Consider the following 26,386-nt stretch of genomic DNA (forward strand, 5'->3'; position numbering starts at 1 on the left):
GTTATTGACCATTTAAAAGAGTAGGCGATTTACTAGTATAATAAAAACAATCATTCTTATCTCTTACATAATGGAAATTTCTTTAATTGCCACAAATAATAAAATAAATAATGATGAAAACATAAGATGGATTTGCCAAAAAAAACTACCTACTCAAATTTAGTCAGTGGCATGGATTTATCAAATCATGTAATTTTAGAAAAACTATTAATAATGTTTCGATTTTTCGAATACGAATCTGGAACTGAATGGAAGTCCAAGTTCCCACTTAGTTTACGTTCGAAAAGCAATTTATTCATATAAGCTAATATAATGTATAGCAATAAAACTGGTTATCGTTCTAGACAAATTTTACTATAATATATTTAGTAAATATAAATTCCAATCCTAACTTAATTTAACATCACATGATGTATATATGGGCCGCCGGATGAGCTGTGCCTACAATGTAACAAAAAAAAAGTATTTTATAAAATGCATTCTAAACTTAGCTATTTACACATTGTTAAGTCAACTCATCCGTTATAAATAACAAAACCTTAATTTAAGGGTCAGTGGATATGCTAAAATACTAAATCACATAGGCTTCTAATTTAAAAAGTGTTCTAATATATTTACACTGTCAGAAAAATTGTTACATCAGACTAATCTTTTTTCTCTTTATCTTCGGTCTCACGACATAATTTTTGTTTGTACATTTTATTGTATGTATATTAATAATTATGTACACAAATGTCATGAGTGTTTAGGTACATATGGTACACCATCGACATACAGTAAAATTGTATTGCACAGACAAAAAAAAAACTTACAGTATTCTGAGGCAGCATAGTTTTAAAATAATGGTAATTAGCAATACTATTGAATTAAACAAGAGATATGTTTTAATTATTCCAAAGATTTGTAAAGTCAAGTGTTACATTTGTAAACAATGATAATATATAAGGTTATTTTTATGAATAAAAAAATCGGTACTATATTATTTGCTGATTATAATATTCACGTAGCCTCTATATCAGTTGACTACATGAATAAGTAACAGCTCAGTATACAAAGTGTGTGTATAAGGTGTCTGGAAAGCTGTGTGGTTGTGGCTAGTGAACCTTGGTGGCTGGTCAAATTTGCTGCCTGTGCAGTGATCAAGCTCCGAGTAGCGATTCCTTGTCATAGCGGCGATGTCTTCTATCCCCCTTAGGATTTCATCCCCAAGTAGCTTCAAGTCATAAGAATAGTGTACCATTCAAGAGCTAGTATTAGTTTCGTTATGGGTGGGTTCTGAGAAATTCAAAGTTAGTTCTCGACTCAAAGGTTCTGATCACGGGATTCGACTTCTACCGCCGTTTGACTGTTTTGTTGTTCATTACTTTGTTGATTTGGTTGTTGTAATTCTTGTTGGTTTTGCTGTATTCTTGAGGGAAGCGGCGTAGTTTGACCTGGATTAAAACGAATAGTTTAAAACGGTTCAGATTATTCAGTACTATTGTGCTATTTATAGATTAAAGTTTTATAAATTAAATGTATCTATCATGAGCATTACAATGTAGCTGATTCCAAAAAATATAATAAAAAGTGTAGGAATTTGTTATTCATAATAATAATAATTTACTTATAAATTTAGTACATTCTATAAACACCTTGATAATTTGTATAAATGTAAAATGATAAGTAGTTTTCAGCAAACTTACATATTGACTACATATCTATAAATATTAAATAAAAATGAGTCAAATTATAATTATGTATACCATATTTATCATGAATGCCTCTGTGTCGCTTGAGCGCAAATCGATCCGCAAATGCGGCTGTACATATATCGCACTTGAAAGGTTTCTCTCCGGAATGCACCTTGGCGTGGTTCTTCAAATGTGCCGCTTGACTGAACGCTGACCCACATGTTTCACACCTACGAAGTTATAATATGATATTTAGACTCCAGCACACGTTTCATTACCTAGTACTATAATTTATATGCCAAAGAAAAACAAATATGATTGAAAACCCCTGGATTAAGTAATCGAATCTATGAGAGTATATACAGACCATATTAGACAACATACTGAAAATATTGACATAAATATTGATTCTAGTAAGAATTCTTTTATTTACAAAAATTTAAATATGACTGCAGATTTAAACTGCTGAAAAAGACAAAGGGAAAGCTATCAGAATTGAAAATTGTTCACCAGAACATACAAAGTTTTCTCGGCTGTGAATTAATTATTCAATTGTTTTTAGAAAAAAATAATATAGATGTTCTATGTTTAACTGAACATTGGCTCAAAGTGAGCAATATGATGTTGAGCTTAAACAATTATAATATTGTCAGCTGCTTTAATAGAAAAATAGTAAATAGAGGAGGTTCCATGATATTGGTGAAAAATAATATAAAAGTAAAAGAACGTAGTGATATTGGCAATCTTTCTGTTGAATGTTGTATTGAAATTTCCTGTGTGGAACTAGACAATTATATAGTTATATGTGTATATAGACCTCCAAATAGTGATTATAACTTATTTGAAGAGGTAATGGAGGATATTTTAAAAAGAGTATTTAATATTAACAAAAAAATTATAGTGTGTGGTGATTTCAATGTTGACATTTTATCATATAATACCACAAAAACTAAATTAATGAGTTTATTTCAATCCTTTGACTTGAGTAATGTCTTCCACGAACCCACTCGTATCACTGCCACGTCTGCTACTTGCTTGGATAACATATTTAGCAACAGTGAGTATTTAGATAAAATAATAATAAACAACCTTCGATACAAAATAATGAAAATATTATCACGGCGCCTCATTAAACTTACTTCTGATCACTGTGGTCAAATAGTTATTTTTCCAAATCACTTAAACAAAATTGGGAAAATTAATTTATTAAAAAGAGACTTGACTAGTTATAAGATAAATAAATTTAAAATATCAGTGCGTAGTAAATTAGATTTTTATCTTCCATCTAATGAACCTAACAAACTTTATACAGATTTCTTCAATATTGTTTCTAACGAATATAATAAGGCTTTTAACAAAAAAACTATCAGTATTATTAACAAAACAAAATTTTCAGAATGGGCTACAAAGGGAATTCTTAAAAGTAGAAATATATTATTTGATTTATATGCTAAAAAAAAATACCGTTTCGATAGTACATTCGTAAATTATGTAAAAAGATACTCAAAAACTTTTAAAAAGGTATGTACATTACATAAAGCAAAGTCTAATTATCTAAATAAAAAAATTAAAGAGTCCAAGGATAAGATAAGGACAGTGTGGAATATTATTAACAAAGAAACTGGCAAAGTTAAAAGTCCATATAATTTTACGTTAAATTATAATGATAAACTAGTAACCTCCACAAAAGAAATTGTCAATATTTTTGAAAATTTTTTCGCTAATATTCCAACTGATATTACTTCCTCTTTGGACTCTTCTCCTAGTACAGCTAAATCATTCCTTATTGATAATGTTGTTTCTTGTCCGGTTACATTTAAATTTACATTTATTGACATTGCTACAATTACTAAAACATTTAAACAATTAAATTTAAAAAATACTGTAGACCATTGGGGCATGTCTGTTAAAGTTATTAACACCGCTATAGATGTTATTGCTCCATATTTAGTAATTATTTTCAATAAATGTATTTCTGATGGTGTTTTTCCCAATTTAATGAAACATAGCAAAATAACTCCACTCTTTAAGTCAGGAGAAAAAACTGTGGTAGGTAATTATAGGCCTATATCTATCTTACCTATTGAGTAAAGTGTTTGAAAAAATTATGCTCAATCAAATGCTGCAAAACTTTAAAGTAAATAAACTGCTTCACAGTCGACAATTTGGTTTCAAGGCAGGTAAATCAACTACTGATGCCGATGTAGCTCTCATTAAATATATATTTGATTCTTGGGAGAGGTCTCAGGATGCAGTCGGTATATTTTGTGATCTTTCAAAAGCATTTGATTGCGTTGAACATGAAACACTTTTGCTCAAACTTGAACATTACGGTATTAGATATGAAGCACAAAGCATGATGAAATCCTATCTAAATAATAGAATGCAAGTTGTTGAAATAAATGGTGTAAAGTCTGAGGGAACTAGTATTAAAATGGGTGTTCCTCAGGGCTCTATTTTAGGTCCTTTCTTATTTTTAGTTTACATAAATGATCTTCCTTATATGGTAGAAAAGATAGCTGACATAGTTCTGTTTGCTGATGATACTTCATTAGTATTCAAAGTCAATCGACATATTGATGATTTGGACGAAGTAAACGGTGCTCTTTCTTATGTTTTAAAATGGTTTACGGCTAATAATATGTTACTAAATGCAAATAAAACTAAATGTATCAAATTTACTCTCCCCAATGTAAGGCCGGTAGATTCAAAAATCACGTTGGACAATAAACCTATTAATTTTGTGGATGATACTGTATTTCTAGGTATCACATTAGATTCCAAGTTGCAATGGGGTGCTCATATTACTAAATTAGCGAGTCGACTTAGTTCTGCCGCTTATGCGGTAAGAAGAATTAGACAATTAACAGACGTGGCAACGGCTAAACTTGTGTACTTTAGCTATTTCCATGGCATTATGTCGTATGGTATTTTGTTATGGGGCAAAGCAGCTGATATAAATACAATATTTATTTTACAAAAGAGGGCCATTCGCTCCATTTATAGCATGGGTTCCAGGGAGTCTTTGCGAGAGTGCTTTAAGGAATCAAATATCCTCACCGTTGCTTCTCAATATATTTATGAAAATATCATGTATGCCAGGAAGAATATAGACAGTTTCAAAAGAGTTAGTGATTGCACTAATAAAAGCTTACGTAACAATAACAAACTGATTTTACCTAAATGTCGTTTGGCTAAAGTTAGTAATTCGTTTTATGGCAATTGCGTAAGGTTTTACAATAAAATACCAGAGTCTGTTATAAATCTGCCAGAAAAAAGATTTAAATGTCAAATAAAACACTTCCTTTGCAAAAAAGCTTACTATAAAATTGAAGAATTCGTTAACGATAATAATGTTTTTGTAGAAAAATTTTAAATACATAGCACTGACAATATTATCTGATTACACTAATAATGAGTGCGTAGCGATTTCTATGTTGATTGTCGCATGCCTCTTACTTGTTACACTGTAATTATTTATATAAAAAAAACATCTATTAAAAAGAGCAACACACCAGTTTCTTGCTCATTCTTCTTGTGATGAATCTGCATTCCGAATGAGTGGTAGAATCAAAATATGACTATTCAAAAGTGCTTGTAATGAGTTTATTTGAATAAAGATTATTTCTATTTCTATTAAACTTCATAAATAATTTAAAACTGTGACGAGAGGTATGAAATTGAGCTTGATATAAACTCAATTTAATACCTCTCGTCATTGCCAACAATAGAAAGTTTACATTCCACTACCTTTTTAGTTCGGAATCCTTCGTGTTTTGAACCGTACCATGCAAATTAATATTGTATATGAGCATACTTATCACTTACTTGTAAGGTTTCTCCCCCGTATGTATACGCCGATGATTCCACAATGTTGCGTGTCTCGCAAAACCTTTGTCGCAGACCTGTGTTATGTTTAATGTATATAAATAAATTAGAAAAGTTAACTAACTAAACTAAAATTTCAAGTAATCCCCAAATATAAAAAGACAAATAAATTGTATCTAACAATACTTTCGATCTCATTTGGTTTTAAACAAAAAAAACAGCATCAATATAGGTCCATTCATTTAGGAGTTACCAGGTACATATATATACACAGACACATAAAACTTATAACACCCCTCTTTTTACATAAGGAGTTAAAAATAAAACAACAAGTTTAAATGGGATTTAAAAACAAATGTATAACTATCACAGGGCTTTTTATATGCATGAGATATAGTTTTTATTGCGGTTAAAATAGTTACTTTATTTGCTATACATATACATACAACTACCATGTCTGTTAATATACTGCATCAAACAATTATATATATAACCTTTTTATATTATTCAAAATTCACTGCAGGTTTAATGCCAATGAAGAAAACTAAAGTCTGACCATTCACAATGTACTATTTAACCAGACATTAGGCCCCTCAGCCAATGGACACTGGACACAACAAAACTACATTAATCAATGCCTTAATAACTCTACGAAAAAAAAAAAAGAGAAACTAATTAAACGATAACCATTTGCAATTAAATGATTTACCATTGCTGATGCAAACAATAATCAGGTATATTTTAGGAATGAAATTATAATTTAAATCTGTATCAGTCTTGAAATGTAACACATTCCTTATAGTTATTTTTTGTCCTACGAACACTCAAATCATAGACACAACTTTAAACAAATGTAGAAAGTTGAGTGAAAAATTACTTTTTTTTGCAATTATATATTGACACACACAGCACTTTGCATATTTTATATTGCAGAAAAACGGGGCCTTAGGGTGTCGATTTGCATATGTCTCTATATCACTCTCCCTACATAGTAACCAATTAGTACTTAATGCAATAATAGAGTATTAAGGTATATTACCTCACAAACGTATGGTTTTTCTCCAGAATGCGTTCTTTCGTGGTTCTTTAGATGTGGCGATTGAGAAAATTGCATACCGCAAGTATTACATCTGCAAGGATAAATAAATAGTCTCTGATAATAATTTATTCTATAACTGAAAGTTTTTTTACACTTTCTCATCTATTTACAAACAAACACCAAAAAATATTTGTTTTTTTTTGTATATCGTATCATATGTATCTTAATAATTATCATTACAATTCACCCAAATTTACATAGCTTTTTCAATTATACACTATGTGATATTCCAGCTAAAACTTTACAGTAATATACACTGTAAAGTTTTAACAGTAAGATCATAATGATGACACAAGTTAAACAATGTGATTATAATATACTGGTATATTATAACAATTGATCCTTCATCCGCTAAGGTACATGTCTATTGTCTACTCACCTATATGGCTTCTCTCCTGTGTGAATTCGGGAATGATTTTTCAAATAAACAGCTTTAGCAAACGCGATACCACATATACCACATTTAAAATTCTTCTCCCCAGAGTGCAATTTCTTGTGTGACCATAATGAAGAATACCTAGAGAATGAACCGCCGCATATGTTACAATGGAATGGTTTGTCCATATTTGATTGATTTAGTTTACTTTTATTTCCACCAACAAAAATAATTCCAGAGCCATTGCAGTTTTGACATTTTGTTACAGCGGCTAAGTTCCGTTTCTTTACAGGATGGTGACCAGGTACTGTAATAAAGCATAAAATGAAATATAATATTACAATATTTGAATCCATAAATAATGTTACACCAATGCAGTAATTCTTACCACATGGGGGTACCACGTGTGGCATGTCATCGGTAATTACATATTAATAGTTAAAATTACGTGTTTTAATACCAAAATTTAATTGTGATGTCACAAAATCTATGACTCCTGTTAGGAGTGTAAGTGGGCCAGCCCACATGCTACGCTTACACATTTTATGCTGACCAAACATGGTCGCGTCCCAAGACACCAGATAACGGTAGTATAATAATATACGTATATTTTCACAATTGTTCGTCAATTTTGCAATCAATAGGGTGTATCGAAACTTTGTTAAGAATTATTGATTGAATTTTATGCACAATAATTCTAATGATTTTTTTTATATTCTTACAAGGTTTTTGTTGCTGCTGCGATTGTTGAGTGGTCTGGTTATTTGCTAGGGGATCACTTGCCGGTTGGATACTGCTGACGCCGCTCACTTCGAACTTCACGTTGTCTTCTGATGCAACGAAAACTTGTGTAGAATTCACTGTGAAATGGATAGCAAACAATTAACAAATCCAATTAAAATCAAATCTGCTTTTTACCTCAGAGACTTAACATTACCCATGTTTACAGCTCTATATGATTCTTAAATAATGTTGTGCCTTTATTAGACATTATTAAGTAATAAATTTACCTATTAACCGAGTAAAATATGTTGTACAAACTTCGTAGCAAAACTTTAAAACTAATCATCTAAAATAAATAATTATGATACATCAAATCTATATAGCAGGTACAGTGCTACCCAGCTGTAATTTAGTCCCTGAGATTTAAATTACTGAGTTGGCATGCCTTTTTACGTAATACATATAATTTTATTTATATGTATAGTATAAATAAAATTAGTGTCCGTTTGTAATATTGAAACAACCGTTTTTTACTACATGCATATGACTATAAATACGGTACATACACCAAATTTTTTTTTTTTTTAGAATTTTTCTGTCTGTCAGTTTGTTCCGGCTAACTTCTGACATGGCTGGACCGATTTTGATGGAACTTTTTTTAGCAGGTAGCTAATGTTAATAAGGAGTAACTTAGCCTACTTTTATTTTAGAAAAATAAACTTAAATTCCACGCGGACGAAGTCGCGGGAACAGCTAGTCTAGAATGAAACTGTATGTGTGTTAATTGATAAATTTATTATTTCTAATCTGCCTGATTTTTAAAGGAATATCTATACAAGTAAACAAAATTTAAGTATTTATTTATAATTTCAAATTAACAGCCTTTCCTTAATAAATATATGGCATTTACATCAAAATATTAATTTTAAAAAACTTATGTCTGTTTGTTTGTTCTTGCTAATCTCTGAAACGGCTGGATAGATTTTACGGATTTTTTTACTAATGTATAACACATATATAGTGTAACAAGGATTAACTTAATCTACTTCTATTTTAGAAATTTTATTTATTTTAACAAAAAAAAAATGTAAATTCCATATGGATTAAGCCATGGGTAACAGCAAATTTTACTATTATTATAAACGCGAAAGTTTCTCAATATGGATAGATGTTTGTTACGCTTTCAAACAAACTACTGAATTGAGGTATAGATTTCACATGGGTGAAACTGTAGGCAGAACTAGTTTTTAATAAAAATACATGCTAATACTCTTTATTAAATATGACTGATATATATACAGATATATATACAGGCAATATATTTCTAAAGTTGTAACAGAACAATTTACATGACTTATAATTGTATTATTAAAGAAATAAATAATACATACTCTGGTTATTTCTCTGTTCTACAGTATCCTGAGCAATACAATTCTCGCATCTTATAAGTTTCGGGCCTTTCCTTTTAGGGTTGTTAGCAATGGGACCTCCACAAGTAATGCATTTCTGTACTTTATCTATTATAACTGGTTTTGCTGGAAGAAAATATTAATATACATTATGTTAACACTTAGTTACCTTTAGTTACATGTTATATTTATTCATTAGGTGGTATGATATCTAAGTCGTGAACTTAGATATCATACCACATTATATTAATTTATTAAAAATATTCTTTCAATCATATACCTAATACACCTAAAAAATTTATAACAGTATTGTCTCACAATAAGGACAAAATATTATAACCTGAAGTGAAATAGTTTTAGTTTTAGAAAATGAGAAAAAAATTACTTATTGTTGTTGTGTCAGATCATACTTTTAAAAGAAATTCGAAATTTATTTTGTTTCAGCAAGTAGATTTTTAAACAAAATACAAAATTTTCATTGGTATTTAATTTGTGTAATATATAACAATAATAACCCTGGACAATTCACACAGCCATCTGGTCCCAAGCTAAGCAGAGCTGTGTTATGGTTACAACCCAACTGATAAAAAAAATATTTTTTCTAAAAATATATTTATAATATATACAGTTTTCTCTGTATATTATAAATATATTTAGAACTAAAACAATACCAATAATCATACTAATAAATACAAATGTTGGCATCATGTGACAAATTGAACTTGCAACTATTGAAATAAAGGTGTATGCTATGATATACTGCTGGATCACAAAGGTTGTTGAGTCCTCAGTTGAATTATAAAGAAGGTGTATATATTATGTCTTCTAATAAAAGTGTATTACTGTCTTGAATCTGCACATGGTGCTGCTGCTGTTGTTCATTAGGGTCGGACGAGAGTATTTGTATATGTGGAGGCATGGTCACTTCATTGTTAGCACTCACACCAGTTGTTACTACTGTTATATTGCTATCTGGAACAGAAATATAAATAAAGGGATTTAAAATAGTATATATATGTGTCAAAACTAAGAGAACTAAAGAGAAAAGAACATCACACCAACACTTACGACATTTGTAACATTTTGTAAAATTATAAAAATAGCAAAAAATTTAGTGCTAAATACCTAGTTAAAAAACTAAACTGGATGTTTGCTCTAAAAAAATTAATGTATCCAGTCGTGATTATTAGATGCATTAATTTTAATTTTAATTTATTGGCTTCTACATTATAATCTTTATGTCAATCTATTGTTGAAAACTGCATTATTTCATCAAAAATATAAGCAAACAGACAGTGGCATCAACTTTATGTAAAGAGAAAAATTATATACCCATATGAATTTTCTTTTTAATTAATAATTACTATTTACCTGTATCTTGAATATGTATCCTTTTGTGGGAATTGAGTAAACTAAGGTGGCCAAACATGAGACCACAGACATCACATTTAAAACTTATGTTTGAGATTGTGTTTTGGATTCCATTTGGGGCTATTTGCATTTGGTTCACCAGGGCGTAGTTGTAAGAGAATGGTTGTGCGATGTAACATGTTTTGTCATCACTTGTAGTTAGTTGAGCTATATTGACACTGCCCGCAACCCCTCCAGTACCACTGGTTGTACCCGTACCAATCTTGCCAATCATGTTTACATTTGTGGTATAGCAAAATGTAGGAAATTCCTGTAATTAAATAAAATCATTATGTCTCTGTATTGTCTACACAAATATTGCAATGGCCGCACACTAGCAAAATTGTTTCTTTGACAAATATATTATTTTTACACCACTGTATATTTTGATTTAAATTAATGAAACTTAAAATATATAAATACTAATAATTACATTTGTATTACTTACTAGTGTGATCTAGAAACTAAAAATAACTTTGGTATTTTGTTAAAACTTTAATTTCCCAACATAAATGTACCTGCCCCAAACTTTAGTCCATCTCAAACCATACAGAACAAAGAAATTACTATTTATTCAGTGATTACAATAGAAACAAAAAAAAATTAGAATTTAGTATGATTATGCTTAAATCATTTAGCTTGATATTTAAACTGAGAGATAAAACAATGAAGCAGAGAACTCAAAAATTTTAACTACTTTGTTTTATTTGTTTTGAACATAAACTTAGAGAAAATCTAAGTTTATACTATTAAATGCCCTTAAAAAGCAATGTAATATACAGTCCAAAAAAATAATAACAAACCAATTTAGTTGGCACTTAAATATAGCTAACAAAATATTGTTAAATTAACATAACTTTGATCATAATTACGGTTTGGTACCTGTTGTTGTTGCTGATTTTGTTGAGTTTGTTGTGCATTTTTTTGCTGTACAGTCTCAATATTCTTCCCTTGTGCTTTCTGTGTTGGGTGTTCCTGGTATTGAAGGGTCGGTACCGTGCCGGCTTGCACGGCGTTGGTGGTGAACATCTTGAACACTCAACTATAATATATGGCTACTTCATTACACTTTTTTGTTCACACACTGTATGTGCATATCTGCAATATAACCCACAACAATTTGTCATTTCTAAAAGCGCGGCTAATCGTATTTAGTGTCACACACGAAAGAGAAACTACAAAACAAAGTGTGAAGGTAACGGGGAATATTTCTTATCAGTCTACTCTATTCGTAAAAAGATCGTTCGAGGAAAACGGTGTTTCCTGAATAGTCGATATATGTAAGAAAAGGATGACGGAATATATTTAGACGCGCTTCGAGTAAACGGACGCCATTGCACTCTGACAAGTGAAGAGACGCCAAGTTTACAGATTTAGAAAGAGTATTTTAAATATCTAATCCTTATTTTAATTGAAGCTTACCTATATGCAATCTAAATTATGTTATAAATGAGCTTTTCTACAATATTAATGCTTTTATGGATCAAAGTATTTTATTTCTATCTCACTTTACAATTACAACATTACAATTTTCCATCTCACGACAGAAATGAAATGGCGATATTCAAAAAATAAAATGGCCGTACACTTGTTTTTTACTTGACATCTTTACGCTTTGGAATATCGGCGTTTTGCCGATATAAAAATATTAATAACGTGGCTTAAAATATTATCGTTTTATAATATTACCTATTATGTTATCTGTGATATTACTAACCGCATCTTTTAATCGACTATACTAAGTAGCTGTATAAAATCTATATCTCATAGTGAAAATAGAGGGCCTGATAATACAACCTTCTAAAATAAATTTCCATGTAAATATAATGACCTCGATGATCTAGTCTAGCGGTTTAGCACACTGGTAGCGCTTTATTTTGGATGGTCGCGGGTTCGATTCTTCATACGGCACAAACATTTGTATTCATGAGTATGATTGTTTGTATCAATCTGGGTGTTTACTGTGTATGTATATTGTGTCTGCTGCCTTTATACGACACGTTTACAGCTACCTATATACGACATGTCAATAGCTACCTATATACATGTCAATAGCGGTCTTTATACGACACGTCATTAGCTGTCTATATACGACATTGTATTCTGTGACCTCTCAAAAGCATTTGATTGCGTTGATCATGAAACACTCTTACTCAAATTAGAATATTACGGTATTAGATATGAAGCACTATGCATGATGAAATCCTATCTAAATAATAGAATGCAAGTTGTTGAAATAAATGGTGTAAAGTCTGAGGGAACTAGTATTAAAATGGGTGTTCCTCAGGGCTCTATTCTAGGTCCTTTCTTATTTTTAGTTTACATAAACGATCTTCCTTATATGGTAGAAAAGATAGCTGACATAGTTCTGTTTGCTGATGATACTTCATTAGTATTCAAAGTCAATCGACATATTGATGATATGGACGAAGTAAACGGTTCCCTCTCTTATGTTTTAAAATGGTTTACGGCAAATAATATGCTACTAAATGCAAATAAAACTAAATGTATCAAATTTACTCTCCCCAATGTAAGGCCGGTAGATTCAAAAATCGTATTGGACAATAAATCTATTAATTTTGTTGACGATACTGTATTTCTAGGTATCACATTAGATTCCAAGTTGCAATGGGGTGCTCATATTACTAAATTGGCGAGTCGACTTAGTTCTGCCGCTTACGCGGTAAGAAGAATTAGACAATTAACAGACGTGGCAACGGCTAAACTTGTCTATTTTAGCTATTTCCATAGCATTATGTCGTATGGTATTTTGTTATGGGGCAAAGCAGCTGATATAAATACAATATTTATTTTACAAAAGAGGGCCATTCGCTCCATTTATGGTATGGGTTCCAGGGAGTCATTGCGAGAGTGTTTTAAGGAATCAAATATCTTCACCGTTGCTTCTCAATACATTTATGAAAATATCATCTATGCCAGAAGGAATATAGACAGTTTCAAAAGAGTTAGTGATTGCACTAATAAAAGCTTACGTAACAATAACAAACTGATTTTACCTAAATGTCGTTTGGCTAAAGTTAGTAATTCGTTTTATGGCAATTGCGTTAGGTTTTACAATAAAATACCAGAGTCTGTTATAAATCTGCCAGAAAAAAGATTTAAATGTCAAATAAAACAGTTCCTTTGCAAAAAAGCTTACTATAAAATTGAAGAATTCGTTAACGATAATAATGTTTTTATAGAAAAACTTTAAATCTATAGCACTGACAATATTATCTGATTACATTAATAATGAGTGCGTAGCGACTTCTATGTTGATTATCGCATGCCTCTTACTTGTTATACTGTAATTATTTATATAAAAAAAAACATCTATTAAAAAGAGCAACACACAAGTTTCTTGCTCATTCTTCTTGTGATGAATCTGCATTCCGAATGAGTGGTAGAATCAAAATATGACTATTCAAAAGTGCTTGTAATGAGTTTATTTGAATAAAGATTATTTCTATTTCTATTTCTATTTCAGACACGTCAATAGCTGTCTTTATACGACACGTCAATAGCTACATTTATACGACACTTCAATAGTTGCCTTTATTCAACCTTGCATCTACCATTTCAACCTCCTTACAACCCATATCTGCATTCAAAAGTATGCTATGTGTTTTTTCAGGATCTAGACTAATTGTGTACCAAATTTCACTCAAATCTGTTCAGTAGTTGTGGCCTGTAAGTGAGACAGATAGACAAACACACTTTTACGTTACTTTCACAGTTAGAATATTAGTAAGGTATTTTATATAAACTAACTCAAATAACAAATGAATAAAGTTTCATCGTTCTAACTTCAATAATGGCGAATTTATATAAAAACTTTCATCCCCATTTTATTTTTCCCCTTAAGGGTAACTTTTTAGAAAAATTGACTGTCATATTCATTTATATTTAATCAACAGTCTCAAAAATAACGAATTTACATAAAAACTTTCATCCCCTATTTTATTTTACCCATTTAAGGGTAACAGTTTTACTAACTTTGACTGTCATCATCGCAGCCCGGAAGACGTCCACTGCTGGACATAGGCCTCCCCCAAAGATCTCCACGACGATCGGTCCTGCGCTGCTCGCATCCAATGCCTTCCAGCGATCTTGACCAGATCGTCGGTCCACCTTGCTGGAGACTGTCATATTCAATTATATTTAATCAACAGCCTCAAAAATAAGTTTCAAGCTTCTAGCTTCAAAAATGACGAATTTACATAAAACCTTTCATCCCCTATTTTATTTTACACTCTTAAGGGTAACATTTTTATAAACTTTGATGGCCTATTTATTTATATTTAATAAACAGCCCCAAAAATGCGTTTCAAGCTGCTATCTTCAACAACGACGAAAAAAATTATCCCCTAATTTATTTAACCCCCTTAAGGGTAAAATTTTTAAAAATTTTGTATATCATATCTATTTATATTTAATTAGCAGCCTCAGAAATAAGTTTCAAGCTTCTAGCTTCAAAAATGACGATTCTTCCATACAATCTTTCAACCCCTTACAACCCTTTTTTCGCATTAAGAAGTAGCCTATGTCCTTTCTCAGGGTCTAGACTATATGTGTACCAAATTTCATTTAAATCGGTTCAGTCGTTTTGGCGTGAAAGCGAGACAGACAGACAGACAGAGTTAGTTTCGCATTTATAATATTGGTAAGGATTAGTAAGGATAAGGATAATATTAGTATAAAATTACATTGTGAACAACTGAAAAACATATCCAGGTTGTCCAATTAATCAGCAGTGCCGTTCTTGAATGAAATTAGTCCTAAACTTCATTCAACCAAATTCATCAAGAATTTATAAGGATGGTTTCCAGTGGGAACCGCGTGGAGATCGACCTGACCAGGTACATTGTTAGCAATGAGATCATAAGTCGACATTACTAACAATCCCCTTCCCCCCCTAGCATGACGATTTGTTGATGGTGTATTAAACTCTTGTTTATACTGTATTAAACAACCTGGCAGCTGACTTCCTGTCCGGAAAAGTGCCAGCACTGGGGTCAATAGTTTTCAAAACATCCATAACTGATTCGAAACACATTGAACAAATATAATTACATTTTTAAATACAAAGATCGTGTAATTATTTTATTGTACATATGTAGGTACTTAATTATAATACTTGTCCTTACATACATTATTTAATTATTCTTCTTGAAAGTTTTTACATTATTTTTTTCTAAGTCCTTTTTCTAATTGGAATCGCTAACTATATTACTGCCTTAAGGGCTTAACCCATGATTATGTAATGAAAATAATTTGGGGTAATTCTGTTACATATACAAAATACTTTTTTTACGGGATATTCTCGCGGAATGCAGCAGATAATAACCGCATACGCACTTCACTGGCCAAAATTTTTCAAACAAATCGATAACATAATAAGCATTTTTCTTTCAAATGAAATAACTGATTTTTTATTTCCTCTATTTGTTCTATACGAGTATCTTTGTTTTGAGAGGCCACTCTTTTTCTAATTCATTTCTAATTAATTAAAAATTCTAAGGTTCTGTTTTACAACCGAAATTTCAAAAATTGTATTAGGAGTATGAAATCCTCGTTATGCGCTCGTCGACACTACGACTTGCCTTCGTCGGCTTTTGTAAAATGTTTTATTACTATAGAAGGATTTTTTTCTTTATTTTTTTCTATATCATGAATTATAAAGCTTAGTCTATTACACCAATTATGCATTGTTTCTTCTTTAATCATTTCAAGCAAATTATGTCTTGGTGACCAATAATTTCTTATTTCTTTTCTTTTTATATGATCTCGAAGTATTTTTAACATGTGAATCAATAGAACTGAGAGTGAACCTTTCCAGAATTCATCAGACTTTTTTGTGATTTCCCACAGAAATACTGTTTTAATATAATAACTTGATAATTTATTAAATTCTTGAGTATCCCTTAAAAGCTTTATCAACTTCACAGCATTTTTAAAATTGTTCTTTTTACACATTATTGCTTTCTCTTGAGATGGAAATGCCAGCCTCCATATATATTCATCATCAGTTGGTTTGGGTACAATATAATATTTCTTTATTTTATGAAACACGTTTTTTGTGAAATCAACTTTACAATTAATAGGTTTGTTTAGATTTAAATTAAATGTAAAGGTAGGAACTAAATCTATATCAATAATGTTATTATTATCGTATATACTAATAGTATTTGCGGGTCCTGATAATTTTGCCAGTATTGGAAACATTTTATTATTCACTTGTATTAGATATTTTTCACCTCGTTTAGGTAAACTACTTAGCGCTTTATCCAAAACGCTTTGCATCCATGATCGAAATTTCTGGACAGACAAACGGTGTTGTCTATCACACCAGAATTTAGTTTCTGTAAATCCATTTGTTGCTGTTATTGGAATTTTAGACAATCTTCGAAACTCTGATGGCATTTCAACAAAAGTGTAAGCTTCCATATTGGATGCATTTAGTACAATATTCTTATAATTAATCGGCAATTTTAAAACTATGTTAATATCAAATTCTGTGGCATGTCCAACTCGCAATCTATCATAATAGCTGCCCAGATAGGCTATGGATGGGTTCATACTGTTGAATAGAGAGTCTTTATCTCGCATTATCTTTAATGTTTCCTTTACAGTTGCGTCAACTATCTGCCTGTTATGAGATCTTTCTTGTTTTGTAATTTTGATATGTTTACGAATAATTTCATTTAAATATGCATCCATTGTTTCCTGTCTTATTTTCTTTTATTGTTATTAATCTAAAACAAAAAGAAACACATAAGAAAATTATTCATAATAATATAATCTGTAATTACATGAAATCTTGTAGGTATATAGTATTATATATTTAGTTCTTCTCAGAAGGTACGGAATAAAGTTTTTCAACAAAGTTGTAATCAGGGAACTGATTAATTCACTTGTTTCTAAGGTGTACCCATAGTAGCAAGTAATCAGGGATATCATCCATCAATTACGTCATTCATAAAGGGTGGAAGGAATAGAATATAATAGTTAATATAATTTAAAAATTATTTTCTATTTTTCCAAATTGATTTTTGGTGAAAGCAGTTCAGTTCCATGAATAGTCTACCTGGGTTTTGACTCGATATACCTTTCACGACCAGCTCTGCATAGTCTATTGCTGAATCATTAACACATAAAGAAATAATTAAATAGGTCAGTTAATAGGAAAGCTATTCTCGTGCGTCTGTATGGTTATCTGAGGCGGCCAAACCCTGAAGAACTGTAAAGGAGGCGTTGAGTTGACGAGCGATCTGTGAGGCGAGCGGATGTTCCTGATAGAATTTACTCACATTAAAAAGATGTCATATCGTAAATGAACTTTCATTTCGTAAAGCAGCCAACCGGCAGACAGATAAGTGATTTTTGTCTACTCTGTTAGGGACCAGGCGTTAAGACATATAGATACCGTAATGGTAAGTTGTAATCGCTAATAAAATTTATTACACCATCAACATTTACAAGTCTTCTTACATATACTTTGCTCGATTTCGCGGCCATAAATACCTAATAGTTAACGAATATGTTATCACGTCATGAAGTCTCAATAACAATGTTGGTATGCCCTTATTACTTGATAATAGACATATCATTCAACATAAATATGTATTTTTGAATCCATTACAGCGTTATATTTCTAGAATAGTTGAATGAATAAATGAACAGGTACAGGTGACCATAGTCTCGCCTATTTCAGATGCAAAACAGTTTGCTTTTATAAATCAGTTTCAATTGTAGGGTAATAGAGCAAGAGCCCACGACGGCCAGTCATTTTCAACGAGCAGAGCAAGTTATAATACTGTTACGAGCAATATGTGAAAAAATGGAGCATCTTAAAATAACGAATTTGATATGAAATTGTGTACACCGTTGTTACCCAATATACGGTTTCAATGAGTCTGGTAGGATAAGGAACCAAGAAAACTGTCTGGCAATTTAGGAAACTCAGTTTGAGAGAAATCTCAATAATATATATAAAGTTCAGCTTTATTAAAATGACGTAAGTTTATTTATAAAATAGTATAGTTTAGGGGGGTCCGGCGGGAACCACACTAAGTGTCTGGCAATGAGCAGCGCAAGTTATAATAATGCTACGAACAATATATGAAAATATGGAGTTTCTTAAAATAACGAATTTGATATGAAAATTTTTACACCTTTGTTACCTGTTACCTGCCAAAGGAACCACGATCCAGGTTTCATGTTTGGGGATCGTTCTTACCTGTGTTGGGGACACACATACAAGAACTTTCACGTTTACTAAAATGACGTATGTCTGGCCGTCGTGGGCTCTTGGGCTATAAGATTGGACAGTGAAATTACATGATAAGTGGGATGACATATCTTCCGCTATGGAAAAGCATAAGCGGTATTACGTCCGTCATATGATAACGTGATGTCCTTCGTGATATTCATATACGTATAAGCGACGATTATCACATAAAAAAAGTAGAAAATGTTGAATAATGTTTTTTACTATAGAAGACTGATATTTCAAATAATATCATATATCATTTGAAAGCACTTTACTAGTACCAATGTGTACAGTTGTAAATGAATTTTTATATCCGAGTTTTACATTTATAATAAAAACTTACAAAGATAGACCCCTTTCCTTATACCATCCATAGGGCATGAATGGTAATGCATGATTCTGATCTTTGAATTTTTTAAAGCCTTATTTCTCAATAACCGAAAATCATCCAGAAAATTTATATATTCTAATAGTTTACAGTTCAATTTGATAGTTTTTCATTGAAAAACGGAAATCCTTTACTTAATCAAATAGTAAGTAAACACCAGAAGAATAAGAAAATTAGCACTTACCACTTACAAATATTATTTAGTATTACAAGAAAGAAATTAAAATATATGCTATATTTTAATATTATACTATTTATTAATAAATAAAGAACATGCACATTGCGCAAATAGTTACTTAATGTAGATCACGCTCGAGAAATCAGCACTAAGTAAAATGTGAGCTTGCAGAAAATACGTAATCATGAAGGTAAGCCCCAAAAATAATATCTGTCTGATCCTCTGATCTATGCCAAAACGGTGGAAATCCCCGTGAATAGATTAATTTTTTTGTTTTATTTTACCTATGTACGTAATCAATACCATTATCTAAGCGCGATTACACGCATCCTCAATTCCATTGTGCATACAGTGTTTTCAGGTCTTCATTTTTAACCTAACTTTGATCTTGATTAGGGTTTAGATGAGATAAGATTTTTTTGTAAACAATAACTCAGTAAGTTAATACGTAGAACTTCCAATAAATAAATAATTAAATAGTAATAATTGCCGCCGCCTATATGTACATGTACAGTATCACCACCTAAAGGCTTTTTGGGCTGCAGCCCAGGGCCCCGATGATACAAAGGGCCCAGTCCCTACTGAGACGATATTTAGAATATAAAAAAAATCTAGAATGTTAAAAAACCTATCATAAGGTTGTCAACCCTGAGATCCAATCAATCTATGCAAGTGCGCATCTATCGAAAGGAACGGGGAATTTCTGGTCGCTTGTTTTTAGTTGTTATTTTACTTGTTTTAGTTGAGTAATAAAATTAGGTAGCCTCCTAAGTACATTTTACCCAGGGCCCCACAAATTCACGATCTGCCCCTGCGGATACCACTCATGCGTTACCATTCAGAGGACTATAATGTTATGCCTCTTATCCTGTAATTTTGCTGCCTTGAACTGAAACACAGCTTATAAAACAGGCTTTGTTTTAGTTGGCGCTGCAGTTGCAGTATGTATGTTGCTTGGCGAGTGAAATTGGTAGGCATAGACTACTTTTTATAAAGTCTACCTAGGTAAAAACGAATAGCCTACTTTAATAGTGTAAGCAAATGCAAAGCACAAGCAATTTAATAGTGTTATAAATGATATCAACGTCTTTCCGTGGCTATTCCACTCTGGGACGTCATTGTTGTTCTAAGAGAGGACTAAAATATTTAGTGTATTTTAGTAGGAGAGCTAGAACATATTCCGAATTAGTACATTTTATTCAATTGTCGGTCTGTCTAAATTTAATTCATTCAATTTCCCAGACAATTCATATAATGCCTTCTAATCCCAAGCTAAGCAGAGCCAGTATTATGGTTACTAGACAATTCATATAAATATTTCAGAACATTTTTTTCAAAACATGAAACAACCAGACAAGTGCAAGAAATCGAACCCGCGACCATGGATATTAAGGCTGAAAACCGCTAGACCACAAATCGAAAAATAAATATACCTTCAGTCTCAATTGGCAATCTGGGATAAAATATAAAATATATTTTATCCCAGATTGCCAATTGAGATCCATCAATGGTTGATCCATTGATTGATAATATCTACACAAAATTTTGGGGTTAATATAAATAGAATAGAATAGAAAATCATATATTCAAATAAATTTAACTTATCTAATCTAGTAACGTTAACGTATCTAATATAACTTATCTAACTTAACATCTTTGAATAGTCATAACAAAATTTTTTTTCTATCTACCGCCCCTTCGGAATGCTGTCCCATCACAAGAAGAACGAGCAAGAAACTTGTGTTGGTCTTTTAAGCACTCCTTGTAAGTTTACATTTACAAGTCGAAACGTGTGAGTACAAACTACCAACTAACACTAATTTATTAGGCTCAAATATAAATCTTCTTATATATAAAATTCTCGTGTCACAATGTTAGTTACCATACTCCTCTGAAACGGCTTGACCGATTTTTATGAAATTTTTAATATGCATATTCAGTAGGTCTGAGAATCGGCTACTAACTATTATTCATACACCTAAGTGTTAAAGGTTGTCACCCCTAATATTATTTTTTTATTATAAGGCAATTTTTTTGTTTTTATTATGTGTCATTAAAAAATACATACAACCCTAAATTTTCACCCTTCTATCACCAACCCCTATTTTTTATAGCGTTTTAAATTTATATGGCAAAACAACAATTTGCTGGGACAGCTAGTATACAATAAGATTAAATCAGTCGTAGTGATAAGAGCAGACCAGTCCCTACAAGCAGCACTCGTTCACGAGTATGACGAATGAGCCAGCCATCACTGCGCTCGAAATAGGGTACTTACGCATCTTAACTAGATGTATCTGCTTGTTCTGATGTAGTTGATATTGATTTAGATTCATCATGTGATATACTTTGAAACCTTTGAAGGGCTTCTTGTAGACTCTTGAAATTAACAACTTGTATTTCATCATCAGGTTGACTTTCTTGATTTTGCATATTTTGTTCTGTTATAAAAATAATGAGGCATAAGCATAGTTAAGCATAGGTACTAAATATCCTCTGAAAGGGCTGGACTAATTTCACTCACAGACAACTAATGTTATAAGGAAAAACTTAACCTACTTTTATTGTAGTAATTGTTATTTATGTTAATAAATAAAAATCAGATCAGATATATAAAAAATCATAATATTAATTTATATTTAGTAATATGTAATATAAAGTAAGTAATATAAAGACACTGCCTGTGTCAGTGTCCCAAATAAAATTGCATGTTTATTCTTATCTTCATAACCTTCAATATATTTATCCAAAATTACTTACTGTAAATTACAAAATATATATAATTTATAGACCAAAATCAATAAGTGTTTATTTTGATATGAATTTATGTAGACACTCACTAAACTCACTAAACATTGGTGACTTTTTTAGAAGTGTTTTAGGAACACACAGACATACCAGTCCCACTATAAATCATCTTATAAAATTAGTTTATTCTTATGTATAAATTTCATCAAAATCCATTTAGTACTTTTGCATGAATGAGTAAGAAACATCATTTATTCTCAAGAACAATCCATTATTCATCCCTTCAATTATTTTCACATTCCAAATATATATAAATTTTAGAAATCTTGTGTCAAAGGATTCATGTAGTCATAAGTATCCTGATGATACACATGCAAGTAATCTTGATTTAATCTACATTTTCTTGTGATTTAAACAAGCACTGAAGTATGCTTGTTTTAATATTACAGATAATAAAAAAACATTAATTAGCTACTTGCCCCAGCTTCGCCCGTGTGTACATGTATTATATATATAAACCTTCCTTTAGAATCACTATATCTATTATAAAAATTGTTGTAAAATCCATTGAGTATTTTTAAAGATTTAAGCATACATAGGGATAGAAAGCAACAGCCACTTTATTTTATACTATGTATAGAATGATGATGGATATAATAGTAATTTTAGAACTGGTCAAATCACAAATGTGACCAGTTGGAGAAGGATGAAATAGTTAAAAATGATTATTTTGTGGTTAAACTATAAATAAGCTATATGGCTAGTATAGTAGTCAATTAAAGTGTTCTTTCATTGATGAAAGATCCCAAAAGTGGAAAAATACATGGGTTGACAAGGTGATGGTTACTGGTGACAACAATTGAATCATCTATATTAAACAAATCACCAACTTCATAATTAGTGTTGTCTTTAATTTTATAATATAGACTTACCTGCCCCCTCTTTTGAACTAACATAAGCATGCTCCATGCTGAGATATTTCTGTGTCTTACACACATATTTCAAATTTTTCTCAGATAATTTATCAAAAATTGGATCACAACTTTCTGCCATTGGATTGTCTTCAAAAAACATATAAGTACCTAACGGTTGTTCAAATTTACCTAAAACAAAAAAGTGAATGATGAGAATTCACCAATGGAAGTAGACAAATCTCATAAATCCAAGACATATTTGTAAATAACATCATTGTATAAATAAGGTTCAATTTTATTTATGACTAGCTGTACCTGCGACTTTGTCCATGTAAAATAGTGACTTTGATCAAATAATGCAAAAATATTGAATAATCTAACCCAATAAATAAAAATATTTCTGCATTCTTGCTTCAAAAATGAGGAATTTCCATACAGAATTATGTACAACTCAATCAACCTCTAAAAAATAAGTTTCTAGCTTCTAGTTTCAAAAATGATGAAATTTTATAAAATAAATTCATACCCTACTTAATTTTATCCCTTACCCTTCACATTTATTTATACTTAATCTTAATAATTTAATAATGATTCTTCGATACAACTTTTCATCCCCTCTTTCAACCCCTTTTTGGCATTAAAAAGTAGCCTATGTCCTTTCTCGGGGCCTAGATAATCGGTGTACCAAATTTCATTTAAATCAGTTCAGTAATATTGACATGAAAACGAGACAGACAAACAGACAGAGTTACTTTCGCATTTATTATATTAGTAAGGATTAGTAGGGTTAAGGATTCTATATTACATATTATACTATTCATATACAATATACATATTTGTAATTAGACATTTGTTAATTAGGAATATATATATATATAAATGTCAACAACTAGAGTCCAGTGCACTTACTAAAAATGAAAAAAAAAATGAAATGTAATCCTACCAGTAAAAAATGTTTCATCCATTTGAATAATGGGATTTCTTTGATTGATTCCTAAAACATGAATGCTTCTATATTTGTCAATATTAACACTATCTCCAAATTCAGCAAAAACTAAAATCTCTTCTTCAGAATTCGAATCTGTTTCGTTATCCATTTGTGGAAGTGAAAAGACGTTGATCTTTTTCTGTTTGTTATTTTTATCAGATTATTTTCTGTCAGAATAGATTAATACTATTAATTACTGTTTTGTTTTGAAATTTGTATTGAATCTCATTTTGTGGTTAATTCACAGATTACTTAATTCATACGGAAGCTGAAAAGAACAGATACTACACTTTGATCTTAGCCAAAAGGCCGAGAAGCGATATTAATTCATACGGCAATGTTTGTTTTGTTCCATGGTATTGTAGATTAGAGTTGAGTCATAGAGTCAGTATACGTACTATGAATAAAGCGTAAAGCGAACAAGATGCATTATACGGGTAATACAGTATGAGAGAATGAGAACAATATAATTGTCAGCAGTTGATCTCGGCTGGCTCTTTTACAAAATTTTAATTTTATTATCTGTTATTATCCCTTGGCTTGCCCTTGACCAATCATCTCAGTGTCTTCGTATTGAGTCTTCGCTTTGCAAGTTCGCACTGTTAGATCCTAGGAATTAACGTGTTTCTGTATCATTTATTTTCGATAGTGATTATATTTATGATGTCTTATTTATTTGTACATCAATGTAACTTTCGTTTTTGAAAGTATAAAAAGTTTGAAAGTTGCGCCGGTTATAGAAAAGTTGCGAGGTAACAGATTGAGCTGGTATGGGCATGTTATGCGGAGGAACGAGGACCATGTCTTATGGAAAGTGTATAATATGAATGTGGATGGTTGTAAAGGGAGGGGACGCCCTAAGAAAAGATGGATGGATTGTGTGAAAGATGATATGAATAAAAGAGTATGTTCACATATGACGACCGATAGAGAGCAAAGAGAATGACATACTGCGCCGACCCCAAATAATGGGATAAAGGCAAGGCAATGATGATCACTGTAACTTTCGAGAATCTGAGATGTTCTTACGTTAATAAATATTCCTAATGTTTCTTTAAGTTTGGTGTTTATACTGATTTGCATTTTGCTGTTGAGAGCGAGACAAACACATAGTTACCATACGACCTCTATGGTGTGATATCGTAAATTAAGTTTTTCTGATCTGTGGTATGAAATATCTGTATTCTTGGCTCTGTACTTATATTACCTACTTTGTCGACTTCAAGATTCTACAAATTTATTGAAATTTCTGTAATTAATAGAATCTAAAATCTACATCCAGTACGATCTGTGGAATCAGTAATTAGAAATTAAACATGTCTGATTGGGATACAGTTACAATTCTTCGTAAAAAACCACCTAAAGCATCTGCACTGAAGACTGAACAGGCTGTAAATGCTGCACGCCGTCAAGGTTTACCAGTAGAAACTCAACAAAAATATGGAGCTGGTACCAACAAACAGCATGTTACTACTAAAAACACAGCTAAACTTGATAGAGAGACTGAAGAATTGCGTCATGAAAAGGTATCACTTGATTTGGGAAAATTAATAATGCAGGGACGGCAAGCTAAAGGCATGAGTCAGAAGGATTTGGCTACAAGAATCTGCGAGAAACCACAAATAGTAAATGATTATGAAGCCGGTCGCGGCATACCAAATAATATTGTTCTCGGCAAAATCGAAAGAGCAATTGGTATAAAACTTCGTGGAAAAGAAAGAGGCCAACCACTACAGCCTCCTGGAGGAAAGAAATAACGGATTCCCTGGGAGGCGAAGACCATACTCCGATTTGTTTATTGCATAATAATTTCATCTTCTCATTTTGCTATTGAATGATAATGGACAATGTTTTTGTATTATGGTTATCATGGTAAAAATGACGTAAGCATATAATTTCCGGTCTGGAATATTCTGTTTGATGTGTTACCACCTCGGAAAATGTGGAGATATTCAGACTAGATAACTTTGGATGTGATATGCAATAAAGATATTTTATTTCAGTTAAACAATGTTTTTGTGCAGTTTAAGTAGTTTTTTTTTCGTCTAAAATTGCTATAATGTACTACAAAATTATATACATTTATATATTTAACATAAGTAAAAACAGTAGAACGAAAATAAATTTGTATTTTTATGGAAATTAGACTAGAAAAAAAAAACCAGGCGTTAATACAAAATTGAAATGAAAAGCTTTTTATTTGCTGTTCTTGAACTATCCAAATATATATTCTATCAGTTTATATATAGATAATAATATGATACATATCTAGAAAACAGTAAAATAAATTATTATTAAACCAATTTCATAATTACTTTAACTTTTAGGGTAAATTAAATAATTATTCTTTAAAAAGGAAATGTGTAATTCCTTTTATGTT

The 26,386-nt window shown here is 31.1% G+C and overlaps 3 protein-coding genes and 1 pseudogene across 4 annotated transcripts; 1 reads left to right on the plus strand and 3 right to left on the minus strand.

Moving 5' to 3' along the window:
* Positions 1-308: 308 nt before the first annotated feature.
* Positions 309-12,062, minus strand: LOC131842927 (zinc finger protein 83-like). Its single transcript, XM_059191501.1, has 11 exons — positions 11,941-12,062; positions 11,401-11,616; positions 10,480-10,789; positions 9,952-10,080; positions 9,091-9,234; positions 7,699-7,836; positions 6,980-7,283; positions 6,541-6,631; positions 5,502-5,578; positions 1,746-1,903; positions 309-1,433 (listed from the first exon to the last, which is right to left on the minus strand). Exons 2-11 carry the CDS (start codon positions 11,545-11,547, stop codon positions 1,303-1,305), a joined length of 1,629 nt encoding a protein of 542 aa, XP_059047484.1. The 5' UTR covers positions 11,548-11,616; positions 11,941-12,062; the 3' UTR covers positions 309-1,302.
* A 3,613-nt stretch (positions 12,063-15,675) lies between these two features.
* Positions 15,676-24,262, minus strand: LOC131842926 (cyclic GMP-AMP synthase-like receptor). Of its 2 annotated transcripts, XM_059191500.1 has the most exons (4): positions 23,962-24,262; positions 23,037-23,207; positions 21,635-21,797; positions 17,139-17,273 (listed from the first exon to the last, which is right to left on the minus strand). In XM_059191500.1, the coding sequence occupies exons 1-3, from the start codon at positions 24,113-24,115 to the stop codon at positions 21,640-21,642; spliced, it is 483 nt and encodes a 160-aa protein (XP_059047483.1). In that variant the 5' UTR covers positions 24,116-24,262; the 3' UTR covers positions 17,139-17,273; positions 21,635-21,639. The 2 variants fall into 2 exon arrangements, with proteins under 2 accessions (XP_059047482.1, XP_059047483.1); XM_059191499.1 differs by lacking the exons at positions 23,037-23,207; positions 23,962-24,262 and having other exon boundaries at positions 15,676-17,273; positions 21,635-21,725.
* Positions 24,195-24,327, minus strand: LOC131842974 (U2 spliceosomal RNA; annotated as a pseudogene).
* Positions 24,328-25,168: 841 nt separating this feature from the next.
* LOC131842939 (endothelial differentiation-related factor 1 homolog) lies at positions 25,169-26,035 on the plus strand. Its single transcript, XM_059191512.1, has one exon. It carries the CDS (start codon positions 25,323-25,325, stop codon positions 25,761-25,763), a length of 441 nt encoding a protein of 146 aa, XP_059047495.1. The 5' UTR covers positions 25,169-25,322; the 3' UTR covers positions 25,764-26,035.
* Positions 26,036-26,386: the final 351 nt, after the last annotated feature.

The sequence above is a fragment of the Achroia grisella genome, unplaced genomic scaffold (genome assembly GCF_030625045.1).
Source record: "Achroia grisella isolate CSIRO2021 unplaced genomic scaffold, CSIRO_AGI_Agris_v1 utg2671, whole genome shotgun sequence".
Lineage (NCBI taxonomy): Eukaryota > Metazoa > Arthropoda > Insecta > Lepidoptera > Pyralidae > Achroia > Achroia grisella.